The following is a 26,428-nucleotide window of genomic DNA, read 5'->3' on the forward strand; positions in this document are numbered from 1 at the left end:
ATCTTAGATAGTAGCAACACTCCATTTAGGATCTGAAATAGGGAAAGGGAAATGGGACTTGATATACCACCTTTCTGAGGTTTTTTGCAACTATATTCAAAGCGGTTTACATATATTCAGGTACTTATTTTGTACCAGGGGCAATGGAGGGTTAAGTGACTTGCCCAGAGTCACAAGGAGCTGCAGTGGGAATCGAACTCCGTTCCCCAGGATCAAAGTCCACTGCCCTAACCACTAGGCTACTCCTCCATTCATCTATCATTTCATATTGCCCATGTATGAATGACAGATGGAATCGTTTCATGTGTGTACTGTAGCTGACGAGAGGGACTTATGGGTTCTGGTTTGTATCTGAATTTCTTTTTCATATTTGAAGGTAGATAAATTGAAGTCTTAGTCTGACCATAATGCAGAAGGTGAATTAGAGTATAATACTAGAGTCCTCTATTCAGCCCTTGGCAGGATTTCTAGGTGTGATTGAATTTCCATGGCAGAGACTTCCCGGGCTGCATGCAGAGGGCCTTGTGCTGTAAAGGAAATTGGCACCTGGTTCAGTAGGAGGAGCAGAGTAGCTGGTTTTACAACCCATGGCAGCAAATGGAACATGTGGTGTTTTGTGGATTCTGCTATAAAGAGATGGATTCTTTTGTCAGTTCCAGTTGCTTCTGCAAGGTTGACTGGTGCAGTAGCACAGTGACATCTAGTGGACAGATGTAAATATTATCCAACGTTAACATTTTTGGGACAGTTTGGTGAAAAGGCCAATCTTGCTTCCACGTGAGAACCCGCCGGAACCAGTACAATTTTGGGAGAGGAAGTAGAAAAATCACGTTTTTAATTTGTAGACGAAGGCATTTTCCACTGAAAGAGCAGAAAGTGGAGGAGTGGCCTAGTGGTTAGGGTGGTGGACTTTGGTCCTGGGGAACTGAGGAACTGAGTTTGATTCCCACTTCAGGCACAGGCAGCTCCTTGTGACTCTGGGTAAGTCACTTAACCCTCCATTGCCGCATTGAGCCTGCCATGAGTGGGAAAGCGCAGGGTACAAATGTAACAAAAATAAAATAGATACTATTGGAGATTCTACATGGAATGTTGCTACTATTGGAGATTCTACATGGAATGTTGCTATTCCACTAGCAACATTCCATGTAGAAGGCTGCGCAGGCTTCTGTTTCTGTGAGTCTGACGTCCTGCACGTACGTACAGGACGTCAGACTCACAGAAGCAGAAGCCTGCGCGGCCACATTGGTGATCTGCAAGGGCCGACTTCTACATGGAATGTTGGAACATTCCATGTAGAATCTCAAATAGTAGCAGCAGTGGAGGAGTAGCCTAGTGGTTAGGGTGGTGGACTTTGGTCCTGGGGAACTGAGGAACTGAGTTTGATTCCCACTTCAGGCACAGGCAGCTCCTTGTGACTCTGGGCAAGTCACTTAACCCTCCATTGCCCCAGGTACAAATAAGTACCTGTATACAATATGTAAGCCGCATTGAGCCTGCCATGAGTGGGAAAGCGCGGGGTACAAATGTAACAAAAAAAAAAAAAAAAAGAGGAAGCAGTAAGGAAAACTGCTGATGGTGGCATTCATGTGTTTGTGTGCTAAGCTCTTATTGGTCTCTTGAAAATCAGGAAGGAAGGGTATAACCAGCAGAAGAAAGGAGGTGTTGATGCCCCTCAACAAGTCATTGGTGAGGCCCCACTTGGAGTATTGTGTTCAGTTTTGGAGGCCGTATCTGGCTAAAGATGTAGAAAGACTGGAAGCGGTGCAAAGAAAAGCTACGAAAATGGTATGGGATTTGCATTGCAAACCATACGAGGAGAGACTTGCCGACCTGAACATGTATACCTTGGAGGAAAGGAGAAACAGGGGTGACATGATACAGACGTTCAAATATTTGAAAGGTATTAATCTGCAAACGAACCTTTTCCGGAGATGGGAAGGTGGTAGAACGAGAGGACATGAATTGAGGTTGAAGGGGGGGCAGACTCAGGAGTAATGTCAGGAAATATTTTTTCACGGAGAGGGTAGTGGCTACGTGGAATGCCCTCCCGCGGAAGGTGGTGGAGATGAAAACAGTAATGGAATTCAAACGTGCGTGGGATAAACACAAAGGAATCCTGTTTAGAAGGAATGGATCTATGGAATCTTAGCGGACATTGGGTGGCGACGCCGGTATTTGGAGAATAAAACCGGTGCAGGGCGGACTTCTACGGTCTGTGCCCTGAGAAAGGCAGGGACAAATCAAACTCGGATATGCATATAAAATATCACATACCATGTAAATTAGGTTATTTTGTTGGGCAGACTGGATGGACCGTTGAGGTCTTTATCTGCCGTCATTTACTATGTTACTATCAGGCTTATTTTCGAAAGAGAAGGATGCCCATATTTCGACACAGATCGCAATATGTGCGTCCTCACAGGGTCGCCCAAATCGGTATAATGGAAAGCCGATTTTGGGCATCCCCAACTGCTTTCTGTTGCGGGGATGACCAAAGTTCTTGGGGGCGTGTCGCAGGCATAGCGAAGGCGGGACTTGGGCGTGCCTTACACATGGGTGTCCTCGACCCCTAATTGAAAAAAAAAAACAGGGCGTCCCTGACTAACACTTGGACGACTTTACCTGGTCCTTTTTTTCTTACAACCAAGCCACAAAAAGGTGCCCAAACTGACCAGATGGCCACCGGAGGGAATCGGGGATGACCTCCCCTTACTCCCCAGTGGTCACTAACCCCCTCCCACCCTCAAAAAAAATTAAAATATATATTTTGTGCCAGCCTCTATGCCAGCCTCAAATGTCATACCCAGCTCCATGACAGCAGTATGCAGGTCCCTGTAGCAGTTTTAGTGGGTGCAGTGCACTTCAGCCAGGTGGACCCAGACCCATCTCCCCTACCTGTTACACTTGTGGTGGTAAATGTGAGCCCTTCAAAACCCACCAGAAACCCATTGTACCCACATCTAGGTGTCCCCTTCACCCATAAGGGCTATGGTAGTGGTGTACAGTTGTGGGGTTTTTTTTTGGGGGGGGGGGACTCAGCACACAAGGTAAGGGAGCTATGCACCTGGGAGCAATTTATGAAGTCCACTGCAGTGCCCCCTAGGTTGCCCGGTTGGTGTCCTGGCATGTCAGGGGGACCAGTGCACTAAGAATGCTGGCTCCTCCCAAGACCAAAGGGCTTGCATTTGGTCATTTCTGTGATGGGCGTCCTTAGTTTCCATTATCGCCGAAAATCAGAAACAACCAAGACTATGGACGACCATCTCTAGAGACGACCTAAATGTCAAGATTTGGGCGTCCCCGACCATATTATTGGAACGAAAGATGGACGCCCTTCTTGTTTCGATAATACGGGTTTTTCTGCCCATTTGCCGGGACGTCCTCTCTTTCTCTCTCTCTCTCCCCTCCCCTCCATTTTCTTGATGGATTCTTCTTCCTGGTGAGTCCAGAATTTCTTCAGTCTTTCTCCCTCCTCCTTGGGTAAGATCCAGCATCTCTTTCCCCTGGACAGATCCAGCATTTTCTCTCCCCCCCCCCCCCCCCCCAACAAGTTCAGCATTTCTTGAGTCCTTCTCCATCCCCCTGGCAGATTCAGAATCTCTCCCACTCCCTCTCTCCCCCAGATCCAACGTCTTTTCCTCTCCTTCTTCCTCTCACCACCAGATCCTGACATTTGGCAGCCTCAGCAATTCAGACAAATGGTCTCTGGCTAGCTCTGGGGATTTCCCTTGGCTGCATCCGACCCACACAGAAACAGGAAGTTGCATCATAGGAGACAGGATGCAGCCAAGAGGAGGCCCCAGAGCTGGCAGAAGTTGCCTGCCTGAATCACTGTAGCTGCCGAATATCATGGTATATTTACAGGATTGAGGGAGGGGGTTGCAATGGAGAGGGAGAGATGCTTGGATGGTCCTGAAGGAGGGAGGAAGTGAGAGAGAGAGAGAGAGAGAGAGAGAGAAAGGCAAAAGGAGAGATGCTGATCCTAGGGGAGGAGGGAGATGGGGAGATGCTGGCACTTCTGGGCCATGGCATCAGGGATTAAAATAACTGGCTTTTCTATTGCAAGTTTTGAAGGTCTGCCAGACAGTTGGTAATGCTATGTACTAGCCAGATAAGCAAGTACTAGCTCATACAAAATTTTAAAAGCAAAGGTCAAAAGTTTACCGTCTACTGTCTTTCCTGCACACCTCCTATGTCTTCAGCTGTAGGACTGGCTCAAAATCTCCCTCCTGGATTTGGGTAACTTGGCAGCTTTACATAGAGCCTAACTTTTCTCTGACACAAAAACTCAATCAGTGCTTAACTCTTTTTTTAATTTATTTTTGTTACATTTGTACCCTGCACTTTCCCACTCTTGGCAGGCTCAATGCAGCTTACATGGGGCACTGGAGGGTTAAGTGACTTGCCCAGAGTCACAAGGAGCTGCCTGTGCCTGAAGTGGGAATTGAACTCAGTTCCTCAGTTCCCCAGGACCAAAGTCCACCACCCTAACCACTAGGCCACTCCTCCACTGTTGCTACTATTTGAGATTCTACATGGAATGTTGCTATTCCACTAGCAACATTCCATGTAGAAGTCGGCCCTTGCAGATCACCAATGTGGCCGCGCAGGCTTCTGCTTCTGTGAGTCTGACGTCCTGCACATACGTGCAGGACGTCAGACTCACAGAAACAGAAGCCTGCACAGCCTTCTACATGGAATGTTGCTAGTGGAATAGCAACATTCCATGTAGACTCTCCAATAGTATCTATTTTATTTTTATTACATTTGTACCCTGCGCTTTCCCACTCATGGCAGGCTCAATGCGGCTTACATGGGGGGGGGGGGGGCAATGGAGGGTTAAGTGTCTTGCCCAGAGTCACAAGGAGCTGCCTGTGCCTGAAGTGGGAATCGAACTCAGTTCCTCAGTTCCCCAGGACCAAAGTCCAAGTCCACCACCCTAACCACTAGGCCACTCCTTTTTATACTCTGAATTAATATATCCATATATCTTGCTTGTACTGTGCTAATGCTTCTGCCCTGCCAGCCCCTGCAGCTTTAAAGGGGGTGGACCCAACAGGATTTGACTGCCAAGATGAAAAAAGTGCCTCTTCCAGCTCAGTGCCCCTAGTGCAGCTACCTGGGCTATGCCTATCGAGCAACAAGGCAGTGCAGTGCAGTCCAGTTGAACTCTCGGACAGGCAGAACACTTTGTGATGTCACTGACTATTTTGAAAGCTGTCTTGTCATTGGTTAGGGCCTGACTGTATTCCAACAAGGAAACTAGGCATCATGAAGTATGTGCTCACACCTCATCCTATATAATAATTCTCACCTCCAACATTCTGAGGCTGCCTGGAACCGTGGATCCCTTGGAGGTGGTCTGGAGTTGGAGTAGATAATAGTGATGTCACACAACCCACACCAGATTGGCCAGTAGAAGGGAGAGGGGCGGAGCCACGATACAGGGAGCAGCGAATCAGCACAACACGGGGAATGCACAGCAGCAGGAACAGAACAGAAGCCTCTCTCACACAGTCACTCTCACGTACACTCTCTCAAACATACACACTCAGAGGAAAACCTTGCTAGCGCCCTTTTCCTTTCAAACAGAAACGGGCCTTTTTTACTAGTAAGTAAATATGGCCCTTTGGTTGCTCTTCCAATAAACACCCAACTGGTTTGACCTAGGTTTTTTTTCTCTCCGCTGTGCTGTTCTGTTGACACTTAGGTTCTACCATACGTTTCTCTTTAACACAGGGTGAGCTGTCCTGCATTGGTAGAGGACCAGCGGAAGTTTTTGATTTCCTGACAAGGAAGCGCAGTACCCATCCGATAACAATGGCCGTGTGCATCCCGGCGCCTTTAATGGGCCACGGTGGGGCAGACTATTACATATTGCACAACTTTGTCACCGCTGTAGCGGTAAGTATTCTTTCACTCCATTTTGTAGGCAGAATTTGGCTTTGCTATCATCTAGGGAAATTTCTTAGGATTCTTTTTACCGCTGTTTTTTCAGAAATACAGTATCTCCAAGGTGGTGAACTGACCATTCAGGCAACCAGGCAGTGCCCGAGGGCCCAGGGCAGTGAGGGACCCAGTACTTCCCTCCCACATGCCCAATGCCCCTCTCTCCGCTCGGCCCCCAGGTCTGGGACCGGGACGCCCCTCTCTCCCCCTCCTGTGCTCCCGTCTACAAACCCCCACCCCCACTTGAAGCGAGAAAAGAGCTTCCAATCCAAGTGGTAGAGGGGGATGGAGAAGCCAAGGTCGCACTTACTGTCTGGTCCGCTGATGTCGGAACTTCTCTCTGCCACGGCCCACTCCCCCCTTCCCACATAACTTCCTTCTTCTGCAAGGGTGTGCCGCGGCAGAGGGAAGTTGCAGCATCGCCGGACCAGGCCTCAGGACAGTAAGTCTCCTTCCCCTTCTTTTTACCGCTTGGATTGGAAGCTCTTTTCTCGCTCCAGGTGGGGGGTGGTTGGGGGGGGGGGGGCGTTCGAAGACCGGAGCACAGGAAAGGGAGAAATAGGGGGCATCCTGGTCCTGGTCCTGGAGATGGAGGGGAGGGAGGGATGTCAGGCACATGGGAGGGAAGTACTGGGTCTTCCACTGCCCTGGGGCTTTTGGGATGGGATGAGATGGGGAGGGGGGCAATGATCCTTATTTGCCCAGGGGCCCTGATCACTGGACATAGGCAATAGACTATTACAGCAGTAAAAATATTCAAGTAATAGTACTTATTTTTGCATAATATGCTAATTATAGTGTCAACACAATATCCATTAAAATCAAACATATAAATGGCAAGTGACCGACTCACCTGCAAATGCGCAGTAGAGACTTCCCTCTCTGTCCCGCCCTCGCGTCAAGACGTGATGACGTCAGAGGGCGGAACAGAGAGGGAAACGGAGTCGGACTGTCGGACGCTGCCGCCTGGAAACGAACATCGCGCGCAGCAACCTCCCCCCCATCCCCGGCGCCGCTCCCGCCCCCCTCCGTATCGGGCCCCCTGCACTGACCTGACAGCGCCTCTCATCTCCGTGTGGAAGCGCTGCAGGAGGCAGCAGAGCGATCTGCTGCTGCCTGCAGCGCTTTCACACGGAGGTGAGAGGTGCTGTCAGGTCAGTGCAGGGGGCCCGGCACGGAGGGGGGAGGGAGCGGCGGCGAGGAGGGCAGCTGGAAATCTCGCCCGTTTTAACGGGCTCAGCGGCTAGTATCTTAATATCCAGCATAGGGTGTAAGTAGAGATGAAATATATGGGCAGATAAGATAGAGTAAGCAGGAGTTAGACAGGCGATACGGATGACTAACTTGAGGGAAAATTGCACATGGAGTCAGAAAAGGTACATGAAAATGATCTCAGCTAGATCAGGAGTGAATAATTTCATCCTGCTATCGAACGTGCAGTCCGTGTTGGTCCTCGTGCGGGTGGCTGTTTACGTAGTTGCTTCTTCCATTAAAGGCCCTGGGAGACGAACCAAGTTTTCTCCTGCTTCCTGACGTAGACGTATCCTTACGTTAAGCAAAAGGTCCCAGAGTGTGAGGAGCCACTCCAGAGAAGGCTTGTTGGTGGGAATCGCAGTGCAGGCTCCTTTTACTAAGGCAGGAGAGGGCTAACTGGGCACTCCCGCTGGGCTAGTGCATGCGCCTGGCGGTAATTCTGTTTGGCACGCGCAGAATCCTGTGGTAGAAAATAATTTTCTATTTTTTTTTAATTGAGTTTTTCAAAAATACAGCAAACAAAAGAGAAAACAAAAACAACTTATACTATACAAGACAATGTTATACATTAAGCTGAGATCAAACATTAGGCAATACAGTTAGACAGCTGATAAAAGAAAGAGGTCGAGAGTTTTCCATTTCTGAGAACCATAATTAGACCCAGGGATATCATTCACTGACAGTTAACATAGTAGATGACAGCAGAAAAAGACCTGCACGGTCCATCCAGTCTGCCCAACAAGACAAACTTATATGTGCTACTTTTTGTGTATACCTTACCTTGATTTGTACCTGCCATTGTCAGGGCACAGACTGTATAAGTCTGCCCAGCACTATCCCCGCCTCCCAACCACCAGCCCCGCCTCCCACCACTGGCTCTGGCACAGACCGTATAAGTCTGCCCAGCACTATCCCCGCCTCCCAAACCACCAGCCCCGCCTCCCACCACCAGTTGCTCATGTTTCTTGTACAATAAGACCCAATTCCACCAAAGAATGACATTGACTGGAGAGTTATCTTTCCAATGCGATATTATTAATTTCAACGCAATAGAGACCAAGAGGTCAAAAAGCAGTTTATCGCTCTCTGCAAATATAAACCGGGTGCAAATTGACTTCCAGATTACATACTTTGGTAGAAAAGAATCCTGAAACCCCCAAATCCTTTGTAACTTATCCCAAACATCTGCCCAGAACAATACCAGATTAGGACGTTCTAGCAAAAGATGCATAAGAGTTCCTGTGGTTTGTTTACAGGACCAACATAAATCACACCTTGAAGTCCCAGACAATTTTCTATTTTCTACCATGGGGGGGGGGGGGTATCCCGGTGGTAATTGGTGTTTGGCGTGTGCTACATGGTTACCGTGCAGGTAGCGCGTGAGCCCTTACTGCTAGGTCAGTGGTAAGGGCTCAGGCTGTAAATAGGCACTTAAATAGCACTCCCATTTCCCGGGTCGTTAAAAAAAACCCCTTTTTCCCTGCTGCGGTAAAAAAAAAATGGCCCAGCGCGCGCCCAAAACACGCACCCACACAACCACAGGCTACTTTATACCTACCAGTGTAGTAAATTTAAAACAAATCGGAGAAGGTTTTTCTTCACCCAGCGCATAATTAAACTCTGGAATTCATTGCTGGAGAACGTGGTGAAGGCGGTTAGCTTGGCAGAGTTTAAAAAGGGGTTAGACGGTTTCCTAAAGGACAAGTCCATAAACCGCTACTAAATGGACTTGGGGGAAAAATCCACAATTCCAGGAATAACATGTATAGAACGTTTGTACGTTTGGGAAGCTCGCCAGGTGCCCTTGGCCTGGATTGGCCGCTGTCGGGGACAGGATGCTGGGCTCGACGGACCCTTGGTCTTTTCCCAGTGTGGAATTACTTATGTACCGTGGCTTAGTGAAAGGACCCCTGCGTCATTTCCTTTGGAGAGGGGTGTGGTTAGGGACGGTGTGTAGTGGAAGATCCTGTTCTTCATAATACTCATGACCGTTGCCTTTAAAAGCCCTGAAGGTCGGACACAAGAATTTTAAATGTAACCCTGGATTGTACTGGTAGCCGGTGAAGTTTTTTTTTCAGAAATGGTGTGACGTGATGATCGTGATGACACTGCTTACAACTTTCTATCAGCCATACCGCAGCATTCTGAATAAATTGGAGACGGTGCAAACCCTTTGTAGTCGAATCAACGGTGGAGTGCATTACAGTAGTCCAGCATTGATGTTATGTATCCATGGTGTTAACCGCTGTGACAGCTCTTCTCCATTTAAGAAGAGATACAGTGTGGTTGTTAATAAAAGACTAGTAAAAAAAGGCCCGTTTCTGGCTGAAATGAAACGGGCGCTAGCAAGGTTTTGCGTGGAGTGTGTATGTTTGACAGAGTGTCTGTGAGAGTGACTGTGTGAGAGTGAGAATGTGCAAGTGTGTGTGTGTGTGACAGAGAGTGGGTGTGAGTGTGTCTATGAGAGAGCGTGTGTGTATGTGAGAATGAGTGTGTGCGAGTGCGTATGTGAGACTGTGAGTGTCCTTCCCTGTCCCCCCTGTCAGGTGTCAGGACTGGGGGGACTGTGGACAGTCATGAAGGCAGCCCCTACCAAAATAATGAAAGCAAGACCATTTGTATAATAGTCATTGCATTCCAGAGAACAAAATGGAGCAAGTTCCCACATGCTATCTTTTGCTTTCTGTATTCAGTAGCTGACAGGCTTGCTAGACTTACCTAAGTGGCTGCAGCTGCAATACACTGAAAAGAAAGCAAGAAAACCTATGAGTCGTAGATACGGCCGTCCCCTTGGCCTCTGATGCTCCTCCCTTCTTCTTCCCTTCCCTCCGTCATTCGATGTGGCGCTCCTCCCTTTTCCTGTTTCAGTTCCCTTTGATAGGTCAGAGCGGTGCAGCTGTGACACTCCTCCCTTCTCTGATAGGTCAGGGCGGGGCAGAGATGTAGTGTGCTTAAAAATGGTTACAGAGCTTCGAACATACGAACTGTTGAAGCCTCAGAGTGTGCTTTAGAACGTTGAGGGTGCTTTTTATGTTCAGATGGGGCGTGGCCTACGGCCCAGATGGGCGTGGCTGAGACTGAGGGTGAGTAGTCCGAATAGCCTAGCCTACCAGGAGGACAGGAGTTCAGGACAGATGGAGTGAGCTTCAGAACGTCTGAGGGGGGATTTTATTTATATAGATAGTTGGACAGTTCATCTCTCCCGGATCTTCCCTGAGGTTCCTGTATTGGTTGTTTTGCCTGGAAAAAGAAGCCAACAGATCAATATAACATCAGAAAGATTTTATTGAAAGTACCGTACGTAAACAAATTGCCCGACACAGGCCGTGTTTCGCCCACCAAGGGCTGTGTCAGGGGCTAATTTGAAACCTTCTGAAAGGAGCAACTCTAAAAAACGGAAAACTTGTGGTGTATAATAGATTGGAAAAAACCAATTTTTTTTTTTCAAAATAGAGGGGTAACTTAACTGTACGCATTTAACAGCAATTTACTTAAGCAGAATATCTTACTCCACCATTAGGAGTTTACACAAGTAAATATTTATAATATTGTATTTGGTTTTAAAATGAGATCAAGAACCAGTGAAAACTTCAGGCTCTATTTACAAGGTCTTTTCCACCTGCCTATTTTCAGCAAAAAAAAAAAGACATAAAAATATAAAATAAAAATAAAAGTTTTACTTTATTGCTACAAAATAAAAGTTACTTCAGTAGTGCTTTAACTGGAAGCAGTAACCTTGGTATGTCATTTATTCCTTTGTATTTATGACAGATTAATTTCCAAAAACATCAACAAAATTTAAATGATTATTCGGCACATTAGGATGATGTAATCAGGTTGCGATGTCTATCTTCTGTCTTTTCTTTCTGATGTATGGAACAGATTGATTTAATCCATCCAGGAATCCCTTCCAGTTTCCGATTGGTTGGCCATGCTGCACGATGCTCGAATTAAAAGACATGGCACCAAGTCCAGTCTAATTGATCAGGCTGTCACTTATTCATAACATGTATTTTTTGTTTTCAAAACAGAAAAACGAGCCATCCCACATTCTGACCGGCCCAGATGAAACCCTGAATAGCCACCTCCTTGTCTTTGAAGCAGAGAAGTCAAGGAGAGAAAACCGTACAATCTTACTAGAAAACGGAAGAGAGAAAATATGAAGAGTTTTGGGACAGTATCTAAAATCAGGAATGGAATAGAGACCAAAACTTGTGTAGACTTGTCCCAGAGGCAGGTCTGTTTTTCCAGTGAGGTTCAGGCTTTCCTATGAGTCTGCTTTTTTTTTTTTACTGGGTATACGGTTGAGTATCAACTTGTTGAAGATGTGTGATGTTTACTGTCGTGCTCTAATTATATCAGTGTATCATTACCTAGGTTTTCCTTTATTCAGCTGTTCCAGGTCCTAGGAGTTGCCTGACCTAAGACTTTTTCCACTGTAACAAAATGCTTTCTGCAGTGTTGCAGTCAAGTTCATTGAACACTCTGCCATGTGCTTTTTCTTCAAGTACTTTGTTGACTTCTGTTCAGTTCTTTTAAAGTGGTCTGTGAATTTCAGGATATCCACATAAGTACATAAGTAATGCCACACTGGGAAAAGACCAAGGGTCCATCGAGCCCAGCATCCTGTCCACGACAGCGGCCAATCCAGGCCAAGGGCACCTGGCGAGCTTCCCAAACGTACAAACATTCTATACAATCAAGCCATTGTGACATCACTAATGAGGTTGGCTCTTATTGGTGGAATGAGCCACTATGACATCACAATAGGTTAAATCACTGCTCTATGTAATAAAAGTGAGCCAAGTAGAGGACATAAGTACATAAGTAATGCCACACTGGGAAAAGACCAAAGGTCCATCGGGCCCAGCATCCTGTCCATGACAGCGGCCAATCCAGGCCAAGGGCACCTGGCGAGCTTCCCAAACGTACAAACATTCTATACATGTTATTCCTGGGATTTTGGATTTTTCCAAGTCCGTTTAGTAGCGGTTTATGGACTTGTCCTTTAGGAAACCGTCCAACCCCTTTTTAAACTCTGCTAAGCTAACCGCCTTCACCACATTTTCCGGCAATGAATTCCAGAGTTTAATTACACGTTGGGTGAAGAAAATTTTTCTCCGATTTGTTTTAAATTTACTACACTGTAGTTTAATCGCATGCCCCCTAGTCCTAGTATTTTTGGAATGCACATGACACACAGTCCTGTTCAGCTATTCACACAACCACCTAAGGAGTAACTTAATGATTAGGGCTGAGACCCAGGGAAGCCAGGGTTCAAATCCTACTGTGGTTCCTTGTGGCCTTGGGTGACTCACTTAATTCTCCATCGCCTCAAGTACAAATGGGCCCTGTTTACAAAGGTAATTCGTTTGCCGGAAAAAGTGGTTAAGGCGGTTGACTTAGCAGAATTTTAAAAAGGGTTGGACGGCTTCCTGGAGGAAAAGGCCATAGAATGTTATTGAATGGACATGGGAAAAATCCACTATTTCTGGGATGGGCGGGACAAATTGTTTGTTCTTTTGGCCGCTGTCGGAGACAGGGTGCTGGGCTCGATGGATCCTTGGTCTGTCCCAGCATGGCGATGCTTATGTACTTATGTACCCACAACTGTACACCACTACCATAGCCCTTACGGATGAAGGGGGGCACCTAGATGTGGGTACAGTGGGTTTCTGGTGGGTTTTTGGAGGGCTCGCTGTTTCCTCCACAAATGTAACAGGTGGGGTGGGGGATGGGCCTGGGTCTGCCTGTCTGAAGTGCAATGCACCCACTAAAACTGCTCCAGGGACCTGCATACTGCTGTGATGGACCTGAGTATAACATCTGAGGCTAGCATAGAGGCTGGCAAAAAATATTTTGAAAGATATTTTTTGAGGGTGGGAGGGGGTTAGTGACCACTGGAGGAGTAAAGGGAGGTCATCCCCGATTCTCTCCAGTGGTCATCTGGTCATTTCAGGCACCTTTTTGTGCCTTGGTCGTAAGAAAAACACGACCAGGTAAAGTTGCCCTTTTTCTTCCATTATCAGTCGAGGACGTCCATGTGTTAGGCACGCCCAAGTCCCGCCTTTGCTACGCCTCCAATACGCCCCCTTGAACTTTGGCCGTCCCTGCGACGGAAAGCAGTTGGGGACGTCCAAAATCGGCTTTCGATTATACCGATTTGGACGACCCTGTGAGAAGGACGTCCATCTTCCGATTTGTGTCGAAAGATGGGCGTCCTTCTCTTTCAAAAATGAGCCCGATAGTGGCAAAAGAGTAGTGTTCAAACAAAAAAAACAGCACCACGGGCCTTTAAAAATGGAACACAGTTCTTTAATGAATGAGCCTTGACAAAAAGACCCACTAACCACACGTTAAGGCCTTATAGCTCCCTTTATTGAAAAGGCCCCTATGTTCTCCATCCAAATGAAAGAAACTTTATTCTAGAAATGGTTTTATGCCCCTAAAAGCTGCCAATGTCAAGATGAGCCCCTGCAGAACTCCTTGATGGCCACGGTGCAGTGATTGGCCTAGGTAAAGCCATCGAGTTTCGTTTCCTGGTTATGACTGTGAGTATTTGGCAGGGCATCTTATACTGAAGAGCAGGGGAATAGATGAACCTTCGGGGAAAAAGAAAGACCAAGTCTGCAAAACTTACAAGGAGGCTTCTGTCTCTGCCGAACCGAGGGTTAAAATCTCAGCAAAACCTGCCATAAAACTGGATCATGGAGCTGTGAGGAATTTATATCATGTCTGTTATTCCTATCGCATGCTGAGATCCATATGTAGCGATGCGTGAGACATATACTAAGTATTTGCCTCTATACTTGAGACATTGGACAAAGACGTGTGTGGGACTCTTAAATGAAAGAAAATAGTTGTGATGCAAGCCTTAGGTAATTCAAGTGCCTTGTTACCTTGCACTATAGCTGTGCGTGTGTGTGTTTCTTCCATTTTTATATTAGACTACTCAAAAATGAATTCTTACAATGTAAAGGAATGTTTGCTAATGTCACCCCCTGCTGCAAGTTCCTTTAATTGCACCCTCATTTGACTCCAATTTTTACTTCTAAGTCCCAGCCTCCTTCACCAAATAGCGGGGCCCTTTTACTAAGCCGCATAAGCGTCTATGCGCGCCCAACACATGCCAAAATGGAGTTACCGCCCAGCTACCGTGTGGCTCTTCCAGTAATTTCATTTTTGGCACGCATCCAATACGCGCATTTCGGACGTGTGGATTGGACGCGCACCAAGTGGCATTTGACACGCGTAGGTCATCACCGCCCCCGGTTACCACGTGAGTCTTTACCGCTAGGTCAACGGCGGGCGGTACGGTCTCGGACCCAAAATAGACGCGCGGCAATTTTGATTTTGTCGCATGTCCGTTTTCGTGAAAAATTTTAAGAAAAGGCCTTTTTTACAGGCGCGCTGAAAAATGGATTGGCGCAAGCCCAAAGCCCGCGCCTACACTACTGCAAGCCATTTTTCAGCGCACCTTAGTAAAAGGACCCCAGTTTCCTTAAGACCACAATATATTTCTTTACCCTCCTCCATCACCCCCTCCCCAAATCAGCTCAACAGGAAGAAGCTGTTCTCGAGGTATAGCCAGTTCTGTAGTAACCTAATTTCATCTGAGGCGCCTTTTCTTATAACGACTTCATGTACCACTGATTTGTGTCCGTGGATTTCATTTTATTCAAGCTTTAGCATCTGCTGTGGGTAATAAATTACTTGAAAGCCAAACCTGCATGATAGATTTTTCTTTCTGCCAGATCTAATAAATTTGTGCTCTCATACAATAACAAACACCAAGCTGAACAGTCATCCTACATCTTATGAATTGTTTGCTTATCCATATGATGTGCTTAAGTTATACAGGGTTGCGGTTCTTCCAATGTAACTTATGCTCGTTGAAGTAGATTGATGATATTTTGAATTGGGCCATTGTTTGGCTGCAATATACCTCATGTAGTGGACCTTTTACAAAGGCACGCTAGCGTTTTTAGCGTACGGAGACACCCGTATATTCCTATGAGTGTCTCTAGTGTTTAGCATGCGCTAATCATTAGCGTGTGCTAAACATGGAACCACGCCTTTGAAAAAGACCTCCATAGGTTTTCAAATCATGATATGTCAGATACTACGAGAAGAGAAAGGCACAGCGAAGGTGATAAGATGGATGATGTCGATAAAACTACTACTGGACTCGAAAAACGCCCATAAAGTACGAGCGGCACTGCTCGAACAGCATCCGGTGCCGCTCGTACTTATGTGCTACAGTGAAGTTACTTCACCAGAGCGAACTTTGGCTTTACTAAATATTTCAGATTCTCTCTTCAGGAACCAACTGAACATCAACACACAGGGACTCCTGAGGCAGGCCAGAGCGGCCGAAACACGATTCATGTCGAGTCCAGTCTTTATCAATAAACTCTTGCTGTGAACTTTTTTCGAGTCTGCTAGTAGTTTCATCGACATCAACCACCTTGTCACCTTCGCTGTGCCTTTCTCTTGGTTTTACCATTGCGGAGGTTTGTTTTCTTCAGTGATTGCCGATGTCAGATACTACAGCAGATTTATGAAACTCGACTGTGAGGGTCTACAATTGAAGACATAACCTTTATTTTATTTTTTTCTATTTCTGTATTATGCATTTTTTTAGGGGGGGGGGGATATTTACAGTAATTGTATTTTTTTATGCAGACATTCATGATTGAGTTTTACTTTTTTGGACTGATGATGAAAATTGTGGTGAACTGGTTATAACCGTAATTAATTTTTGGATATAGAGTCGTGTGATTCCCAAATTTGATGTTCTAATAAAAATATTAATTTTATTGTTGTATATATATTTGTGTTTGTGTGTGTGTTTTGATGTAGATTTGAATGGTTTTTCTCTTTTTGGATGGAGCATGGGTGGGTCAGGGGCATCCCGGAAAATTGCACGCAGTGTTATAGAGTTACCTAACTGGTTAGTGTGTCAGTTCTTACCACCTACAAACTAGCTGCCAATAAGGGGTCCTTTTACAGAGCTGTGGCAAAAGGGGGCCTGCGTTGGTGTCAGCATGCGTTTTTGACGTGCCCTGAGGCCCCCTTTTACTGCAGTGGGTAAAAGGTTTTATTTTTTAAAAATGGGTGTGCAGCAACTGAAGTGCTTGTCACACCCCAGTTTTGGGCGGGAACACTTACCACCGCTCATCGAGTTAGTAGTAAAGGCTCCCGTGCCACCCTGGTGGTGTACGCTGCCCAATTACCGCCAGGAGAATCCAAAATATAAATATCCCTGTCTCTGGTGATATAAAATGTTGATTACTGCAAAAACCAGGCCTGCTGCTACTTATACCAAACAATACTTCAGTGTCACAAATATTATAGCCATTCATAAATATATATATATATTTTTTATAGAGTACCCTCAGATATTACCCACTCTTTTAAGCAGACCATAGTACTGCTAACTGGTGGTATAGCACTTCTTTCATCAGGTTACTCATTGAAGGTTTTTTTGTGTTTTTTAATTTACAAAACACCCCCACGGGTGCTATTAGTATGGTATCTTCCACGATACTTTGTAGTGATTCAACCTGCACCTGGAGTTATCAAAATAAAGCAAGAATGGCAAAGCAGTTCAATTCAAAAAATCAATATCCAACCGCCTTCCCCTGAAACCGCCCGGGGAAAGCGGCTGGATATTTGCAGCCTTTACACTTATTTTCGGCGAGGCATTTCTAAGAAAGATAAGTGATTTGGGAATTGAACTGCTTTGCCATTCTTGCTTTATTTGATAACTCCAGGTGCAGGTTGAATCACTACAAAGTATCGTGGAAGATACCATACTAATAGCACCCGTGGGGGTGTTTTGTAAATTAAAAAACACAAAAAAACCTTCAATGAGTAACCTGATGAAAGAAGTGCTATACCACCAGTTAGCGGTACTGTAGGCTGCTTAAAAGAGTGGGTAATAACTGAGGGTACTCTATAAAAAAAAAAATATATATATATATATTTATGAATGGCTATAATATTTGTGACACTGAAGTATTGTTTGGTATAAGTAGCAGCAGTCCTGGTTTTTGCAATTACCGCCAGGAACACGCCATCACTAAAAATGACAAATATTTTTGTAGCACCAGAAATGGCCCACGCAGGGGGTGGAAACTACCGTCAGGCTGCTATGGTAGCCCGGCGGGGGCTTACCGCTCTTTTGTAAAATGGCCCCTCAAAGTCTACGCACTAATTGCTGCTCGCTAATGGCCATTAATGCTGCAAACAGAAAATTGGCCATTTTACTGCAGCACTAAAAATGGCCTTAATACACAGGAAAGACCCCCCCGTAAGGACATGCTAAGGCCACTTTTTAGCGCTGCCTTGTAAAAGGGTCCCTTCGCGTGGAAACTGGATCGTTGGGTAATTCTGCAATGCCTTCAAATTTCTGCGTACTGCAAACTGTTGAATCCTCTACGTGAAAAAATATATATATGCAGTTTTGGTATTGTGATTCATTAGCCTGCTCTACAAAAAGAAAAAAAAAAAACCTGGAAAGTTCAATAGCAAACCACTGGAGAAATGTAATCTTATCAATCTAAAGAATGGCAACCTGGTACGGGTTGGCACGCTTTATACTTCTGGCTTTACACTTGATAAAATGAACAAGCTAGTCTTACCCCACTGAACTTAAGTAAATGCAGCAAACAGTTGAACAATAAGAACTCCAGAGATGGCTTGAAGACAGCCATTATCATCCTACTTCTATCTGATTTTTCTTGTGAATTTATCTGCCTTGGGAAGGACTACTGTTTGGCTTTTAAGTGCTGCAGGTGTCCAGCAAACTCTATACAGAGCGGAAAAATAAAATTCTGTGTGTGAAATAGAGAATGACACGGGGACAAAGTTTGTCTCCGTCCCCGTGGGTTCTGTCTCCGTCCCCACCCCATCCCTGCAGGTTCTGTCTCCGTCCACGCCCCATCCTCGCGGGCTCTGTCCTCATCTGCAGAAGCCTTGAACACTTATGATTTTATATTTAAATCTTTTTATTAAAATATAAAAAGGAACAATATACTGTGCAACTGTTGTGTATAAATTACAAATAGAAAATAATAATAACAATGAACAGCTATAATAACCCTCCTTCCCACCACCACCCTCTACCCTTTCAACCCCAACAATAGGTGATTTCTACTACACCAAGTAGAGGAGTGTGGTAGCCATTATAAACCATAAAGCTGTATGTCTCTGTTGATCACCCTCCCCTCACCTATCCACACCCATCCTGTTAGAATATCAATGATATGCTTTGATGTCCCCATGCATACCTCCGACCCACCTCCATCCTCCCACCCTGTCAGACTGTCGTAGTAATGCTTGAATGTTTTCACTTATATACACTGTCAGCTAGCACATTTGCTTATTTCCGATCTGACGAAGAAGGGCGACCTTCGAAAGCTAATCAAGAAATGTATTAAGTTATGTCCAATAAAAAAGGTATCATCTTATTCTCTTTTCCATGTTTTATTTTGTTTGATTTCTATAGATTCTACATGGAATGTTGCTATTCCACTAGCAACATTCCATGTAGAAGTCGGCCCTTGCAGATCACCAATGTGGCCGCGCAGGCTTCTGCTTCTGTGAGTCTGACGTCCTGCACGTACGTGCAGGACGTCAGACTCACAGAAACAGAAGCCTGCGCAGCCTTCTACATGGAATGTTGCTAGTGGAATAGCAACATTCCATGTAGAATCTCCAATAGTAGCAACATTCCATGTAGAATCTCCAATGGTATCTATTTTACTGTCATAGTAATGCTTGAATGTTTTCACTTATATACACTGTCAGCTAGCACATTTGCTTATTTCCCATCTGAGGAAGAAGGGCAACCTTCGAAAGCTAATCAAGAAATGTATTAAGTTATGTCCAATAAAAAGGTATCATCTTATTTTCTTTTCCATGTTTTATTTTGTTTAATTTCTATAGATTCTACATGGAATGTTGCTATTCCACTAGCAACATTCCATGTAGAAGTCGGCCCTTGCGGATCACCAATGTGGCCGCGCAGGCTTCTGCTTCTCTGAGTCTGACGTCCTGCACGTACATGCAGGACGTCAGACTCACAGAAACAGAAGCCTGCGCAGCCTTCTACATGGAATGTTGCTAGTGGAATAGCAACATTCCATGTAGAATCTCCAATAGTAGCAACATTCCATGTAGAATCTCCAATGGTATCTATTTTACTGTCATAGTAATGCTTGAATGTTTTCACTTATATACACTGTCAGCTAGCACATTTGCTTATTTCCCATCTGAGGACGAAGGGCAACCTTCGAAAGCTAATCAAGAAATGTATTAAGTTATGTCCAATAAAAAAGGTATCAACTTATTTTCTTTTCCATGTTTTATTTTGTTTGATTTCTATTACTACACCAAGGAATCCTAATTCACACTGTTAAAATGTCCAGGGGTATAAAATACAACCCGTTCTATATGCCCTACAGGGGAAAAATATGTCCTATAAAGCACTGTTGTGTTTTTTAAATCTGTGGATCAATATGAAGTCATCAATAATCTCAGGATTCAGTCTAGCTCTCCTGTCTTCCACAGTCCTTACTGGAATAGAAGTTGTCTTCTTAGATGTGGTGGTAGCAGGATGTACAGGATCTCCCATGCAAATTTTGCTAGTTGTGGCCAGTGTGTCTGCTTGTTTTTCCAAAAAATCTAAATATCTTTGTAGGCATCACTCAAACATAAATAACAGTCCAGTTCATTAACAGGCTTCAAAGTAGAAAATGACACGGGGACAAAATTTGTCCCCTGTCCCTGTGGGCTCTGTCCCCATCCCCATGGGATCTGTCCCCGCCCCGGCCCCGTGAGCTCTGTCCCCTTCCCCATCCCCGCGGTTACTGTGGTTCCCCGTCCCTGTGTCATTCTCTAGTGTGAAAGCAAAATGATGTAATGGAAACAATGCTAGCAGAAAGGATAGTGAACTTTCTAGAATCAAATGGACTACAAGAGTGTACATCGTTTCCAGGAAAGACAAAACGTGCCTTGTATTTATCAGAGCTTAAACCCTGCCTGGTCAACATAAATAAACCCATGCCAGTCTATTATTTCCAATAAAAGTTTATTTTTGTATTGCTTTCAATAGCCAGATGCCTACGAAGTGCTATAAAGTTTAGAGCTACACAGCAAAAATTTATTTCATTATCAAGTTACGTTTTTGTTACTTTAACAGTTTGGTTAAACAAATGAACAGGCTCCAGTTTAAGGCTGCATAATGCCATTCCCTATTTGATTTTACCTGTCTTATACATACATTTCCTGACTCTGTCTAGGCGGTGATAGCTTTCATTGCACACGAGCTCATCGAGATTAGTAATATAGGACCCATCTGAAAAGTTTGCAACCAGTATAATCTTTGGATAATTCCAGTGTAGCTCTAGTACATTGTGCAACCTGCAAGATTTCATGTACAAATATAAGAACTAAACTAATTCTACATTTCTATTTTGTCCAGATTGGCAAGCTGAGAAAGGGCATGGCAGAATTCTTGCTGAAAAGAAACAAGCTTTTCGGTTGCTTAATATTGTCGGCAAAATCAAGACTGAAACAATTCACCCTATTTCTATTCATAGGACTAAGTATCCAGAGCAGAGACGGCACATTGTTCTGAAAAATATAAGGATTACATTGCTAGGGTGGCACATATCTTTCCCTGTATAGAAGAGGTGGGGGATTATGTGCTGGAAAAGATTGCATAGTGCTTGAATCCCCTCGATGTGAGGTACGCTGGAGAGTTTGGGGTTTTTCGAACTACCGGGACAACTTCTAAGAGCATAAAAATTGTACACATGAAACTCATTCTCTTCTACCCCCCCCCCCCAAAAAAAATAAATAAAAAGATTTCACGGAGAGAGTAGTGGATGCTTGGAATGCCCTCCCGCGGGAGGTGGTGGAAACGAAAACGGTAACGGAATTCAAACATGCGTGGGATAAACATAAAGGAATCCTGCTCAGAAGGAATGGATCCTAAAGAGCTTAGACGAGATTGGGTGGCAAAGCCGGTGGCGGGAGACGGAGATGGTGCTGGGCAGACTTATACGGTCTGTGCCAGAGCCGGTGGTGTGAGGCGGGACTGGTGGTTTGGAGGCGGGGATAGTGCTGGGCAGACTTATACAGTCTGTGCCAGAACCGGTGGTGGGAGGCGGGACTGGTGGTTGGGAGGCGGGGATAGTGCTGGGCAGACTTATACGGTCTGTGCCAGAACCGGTGGTGGGAGGCGAGACTGGTGGTGTGGAGGCGGGGATAGTGCTGGGCAGACTTATACGGTCTGTGCCACAGCCGGTGGTGGGAGGCGGGACTGGTGGTGTGGAGGCGGGGATAGTGCTGGGCAGACTTATACAGTCTGTGCCAGAACTGGTGGTGGGAGGCGGGGCTGGTGGTTGGGAGGCGGGGATAGTGCTGGGCAGACTTATACAGTCTGTGCCCTGAAAAGGACAGGTACAAATCAAGGTAAGGTAGACACAAAAAGTAGCACATATGAGTTTATCTTGTTGGGCAGACTGGATGGACCGTGCAGGTCTTTTTCTGCCGTCATCTACTATGTTATTATGAGGCTCATTTTCAAAGCACTTAGCCTCCCAAAGTTCCATAGAAACCTATGGAACTTAGCCTCCCAAAGTGCTTTGAAAATATGCCTCTATGCCACTTAATTTCAAGACAGCAGATAAAGTGTGTCAAAGGAACTCTTGGGAAGTCCGTATTTTCTTCCAGGAGCCACACAAGTTGTTATTACTTTCAGATATTGGGTTAAACCAGTGGAGTATGTGATTATTGATCTATCTGGTTTTCGACTTACACAACTAACTGAGCAAAAAGGTTCTGTAACAGTGGCTACTTATATTGGATCAGCTTATAGCTGTCACTTTTTAACTCAAACAGAGAAAACTAAGGTGTCTATTTATCAAGACACAACATACACTAACCCACATTGTTTACCACAGCTCCTGGAATTAGCTGCATCACCAACATGTATCATGCCTTGAAAAATAGACTCCCTGCGGAATTGTACAAAACTTTAAAAAACATCCTTTTCAGTGTAATACAAAGCTTAATTCAATTCATATAACAGACTAATGCATACATTCCGAACTGTGGTTTAATAAAAATAATATCAAATGTGTTAATCACCAGTAATGAGACTGCGCCAAATGGCTTCGTTTATTATGAGCCTGACTAAAATATTAGACATAGTAGAGCTTTTATGATCCATTCCTTAATAAGATCTCCGTTGTTGACCTCATCAATACCTTAAGGATTCTAGAATCTATGGTACCATCTGGCCCTGCTACTTTCCTTAAGACGTAAGCTCCAATGTGTTTAGATATAGTATCCCATCTATTCAGTTCCCTTCCCAGATCAGAAAAGAAATAGGGGTCCTTTTACAAAGCCACGGTAAAAAGGTGGCCTGCGGTAGTGTGGGTGTGTCTTTACACACACGCTGGGCCATTTTTTTACTGCGGCTGGGATAAAGGCTATTTTTTAATGGGCCGGGAGATGGGTCTGAGCTAATATTAAAACTAGCATGCGCCTATATGGCCTGAGCCCTTACTGCCACCCATTGACGTAGCGGTGAGGGCTCATATGCTAGCCAGGCGGTAGCCATGCAGCGCACACCAACATGGGCACGCTGCCGGTTACTGCCGGGAACGCCCCCTACGGTAGAAAATGGAAAATTATTTTGTACCGTGGGATTTGGCGCACGCTAAAATCAGAATTACTGCCAGGCGCACACACTATCCTGGCGGTAATGCTCGCTACCCACGCATTAGCCCTCCCACGCCTTTGTAAAAGGGCCCCTTTTTGAGGTCACGCGCTCATTGCGTCATCCCCTTCTCTGAACGTCAAGTTTTGATCAACTGGCATAAATTCACCAGTCCATCATGCTACAATCCTGAAACTGCTTATTACCAAGACTTCATTCTCTTCGTGGTTTATATAAAATACACCTGATAATCAAACAAAAAAATGATGCTTATACCTAAATCAATCCACTTTAATTCATAAATATCATATTTTCTGAAACTGTTTTATGTTCATTCAAGTATCCATGTATTAAATAATGTACAAAAAGGATTGGTAAATAAATAACATTTTTTGATACTGACAATATAAAGTGCATCCTGCAGTCATCTCCCATAGATATTTCACATGCATGTGTAAATCAAAAAAAATAGAGACCCTCTTTCAACACTAAAGAATACAAACAAGAAAAACAACAATTTAGCCAAAAATATTATCAATTCTTGTTTCTGTAAAACTGTCACTTAGTAAGAAAAGTAGCACTTTTTATGTCACTGATCCTAGCAGGTTCAATATCATAGTCACACATCTTAGAACACGATTATCATCGATATTATATACATGGCATAGAAAGAAGACTAATGTAGTGAAGGTTCTCTTACTAGCTCATGGCATTGGCGTAGCCACAGGTGGGCCTGGGTGGGCCAGGGCCCACCCAACAGTAGCACATAGTCAGCAGTAGCTGGTAGGGATCCCAAACTCCACCCGCTGAAGACTTCCCCCTGACGGTAATGAAAACGCTACTCTGCATGATACCGGCACCTTCACATGCTCAGTTTTCAGTGCATGCCTGCTGCAAAAGGTGGAAAGAAGTGTTTTCCTACCATCTGAGATATTGTTTTGGTGGGGGGGAGACAACACTTGGTACCCGCCCAATTCTTGCCCTTGCCCACCCAAAATCTGTTGTCTGGCTACGCCCCTGGCTCATGGAGAATAGGGTAGAGCAGGGGCGTAGCCAGATATCCAATTTTGGGTGGGCCTGGGCCCAAGATGGGTGGGCAGAAGAACCTTGCCCCGTCCCACAGGTGATTTGGTTTCTCCTCTCGCCTGCATGCCATATGGTCTGTCAAACATCCCCCTCCCCCGCATACCTTTTAAATAGCAGATTTTCACCGGCAGCGAGCAGCAACTAATATACACTGCTCATGTTGGCCCCACAGCCTTCCTTCCCACTGATGCAACTTCCTGTTTCCGCATAGGCAGAAATAAGGCTGTGGGTCTGGAGTGAACGGTATGTATCAGTCGCTGCTTGCTGCAGGCAAAGATCTACTATTTACAAGGTATGCAGAAGGGACAGTTTTCAGCTGGTGGGACTTGGGAATCCCTGCCAACCACGTCATAGGTGTACTGCTTCTGGGTGGGCCTGTGCCCAACGTGGGTGGGCCTAGGCCCAGTCAGGCCCACCCTTGGCTACGCCACTGGGAGCCGGTAGGTTGTAGGTTCACTACAAAGAACACACCAACCGTTGAACCTTTACATCTTGAAAACATGCCATAGGATTTAGGGATGAAAATCTGCAAATCTCATTCATTATTGTATCGGCCACCAAGCAAGTGGGCATTAACGTTTCATTATAGTAAACATTTTGCGTGGTACACAATGATAATAATGCAGCAAAGGTAATTTATTCCAGTGTCAATGTACATAATTTTGTAAATATCGGAGGTAGTGCTGACAAAAAAGCAGTATCAGATATCAAGGACGCCTGGGATAGGCATAGAGTATTGCTAGGAAAGAGGGGGTAAAGCTGGAGATTGGGGGTAGAGGTCTACAGTATTGCAACAAGGAAAGAAAATGGCCAGACTGGAATGGCCCTGCACGCGTCGTCTGCCATCAGATTCTAGAATTTTGTTTGCTAAATAAAGCTTTGTATTTTTTTTTTTAATTTATTTGTTGCATTTGTATCCCACATTTTCCCACCTATTTACAGGCTCAATGTAGCTTACATGGTGCCGTAGAGGCGTTCGCCAACTCCGGCGGAGAAGCAGTTACAAAGTGATGTTGTGGTCGAAAAGGTTCAAGTGTTGCAGTCACACTGGGAGTCGTGGGGGAGAAGGGTTATAGAGCGTTCATTGCGAGCTTTTGTTTCGTCGTGTGGCATTTTGAGTTTGGCTAGTGCATGTGAGAGTCAAGGTAAAAAAAAGTCAAGTATTTCAAACATAAGATCAAAGAGCTGCAGCACAGCGCAGTAAGTGCATGACACGAACTTTTGGGTTCCCCATCGTAGTCTTGGGGTAAGTCTTTGGTTTTCTGACTGTATGGTTCCTTATTGTCTGTTAGTAGGTAAAATCAGTTCGGGACGCTTCATTTTGATCTGTAAAAAGACAAAGGAAAATATGATGGTTACGACTACAAGTACGTATTTTTTCATGGATCGTTAAAGAACTAGTGTGAAACTTTAGAAGTCACCCTGGTCCCAGAGAACACTGGGGGCTTTGCTGGTTTCGATATGTTTTACTGACTGAACAAGAGGATTATCTAAAGATGACGCCATATCTAAGCAACTTTTTTGGAAAAAGAAATGTCCACTGTGGTCTAAATGTTTCCACTCAACATCTGTGGGTAATTCTTGGGTTGAAGCACTGAAAGATGTCACCACAGAACACAACAATGCACAAGACAATTACACAAAATGGCTACTCCCAGCTATTGATGCTATATTCAAGGGTTTGTCCAACGTCACCTGCTTTGACTTGTTAAACAAATGAAACACTAGATACCTTGGCCATTATGCTTTGGATGTAATTCTCTAAGGGGCCATTTTACTAAGCTGTGGTAAAAAGGGCCCCCTACGCAAGCATTGGTGGCCATTTTTGCTGCATGCCGAGGCCCTTTTCACCGCAGTGGGTAAAAAGGCTGAAAAACGTAATGGCCACGTGGTAAGACTACTACTACTACTACTATTTAGCATTTCTATAGCGCTACAAGGCATACGCAGCGCTGCACAAACATAGAAGAAAGACAGTCCCTGCTCAAAGAGCTTACAATCTAATAGACAAAAAATAAATATTGAGCTGGTAAGAGGTATGAGGGGGAGCACGTACCGTCACCCATTGAGGTCTCTCACACTAACCCGGTGGTTACTGCTGGGTAACTCCAGGTGGAAATTTCCACTAGTGCCAGAAATGCCGTGCACTGGGGGGTTGAACTACCGCCGATGCCCACATTCGGCCGGCAGTAGTTCTGGATTGGTACACAGTAAGTCCACGTTGGGCTTTCCACCACTTAGTAAAAGGAGCCCTAAATATGGTGCCAACATATAGGTGCTAAGAATGTGTTTGTGTAAATAACTTGAATACCGGCGTATATGTGTGTAGGTGTATATATATGTGTGGATCAATAGTTTGCTTTGTTTTGAGTGTATCAAGATGGCGGCTTTAACTTCAAC

General features: G+C 45.0%; 2 protein-coding genes across 2 annotated transcripts in view; one reads left to right on the forward strand and one right to left on the reverse strand.

Annotated features, from left to right (window-relative positions):
* LOC115482595 overlaps positions 1 to 11,824 on the forward strand; it is a 175,050-nt gene extending 163,226 nt beyond the window's left edge. Inside the window, exons 14-15 of the mRNA XM_030222503.1 lie at positions 5,743 to 5,907; positions 11,238 to 11,824. Of these exons, the coding sequence (XP_030078363.1) occupies positions 5,743 to 5,907; positions 11,238 to 11,369 (297 nt within the window). The 3' untranslated portion in view covers positions 11,370 to 11,824. The remainder of the gene's footprint in view (positions 1 to 5,742; positions 5,908 to 11,237) is intronic.
* Positions 11,825 to 24,986: 13,162 nt separating this feature from the next.
* LOC115456872 (serine-rich adhesin for platelets-like) overlaps positions 24,987 to 26,428 on the reverse strand; it is a 60,089-nt gene continuing 58,647 nt past the window's right edge. The window contains exon 9 of the mRNA XM_030186236.1: positions 24,987 to 25,354. Coding sequence (XP_030042096.1) covers positions 25,307 to 25,354 — 48 coding nt within the window. The 3' untranslated portion in view covers positions 24,987 to 25,306. The remainder of the gene's footprint in view (positions 25,355 to 26,428) is intronic.

Source organism: Microcaecilia unicolor, chromosome 13 (genome assembly GCF_901765095.1).
Source record: "Microcaecilia unicolor chromosome 13, aMicUni1.1, whole genome shotgun sequence".
Classification (NCBI taxonomy): Eukaryota; Metazoa; Chordata; class Amphibia; order Gymnophiona; family Siphonopidae; genus Microcaecilia; species Microcaecilia unicolor.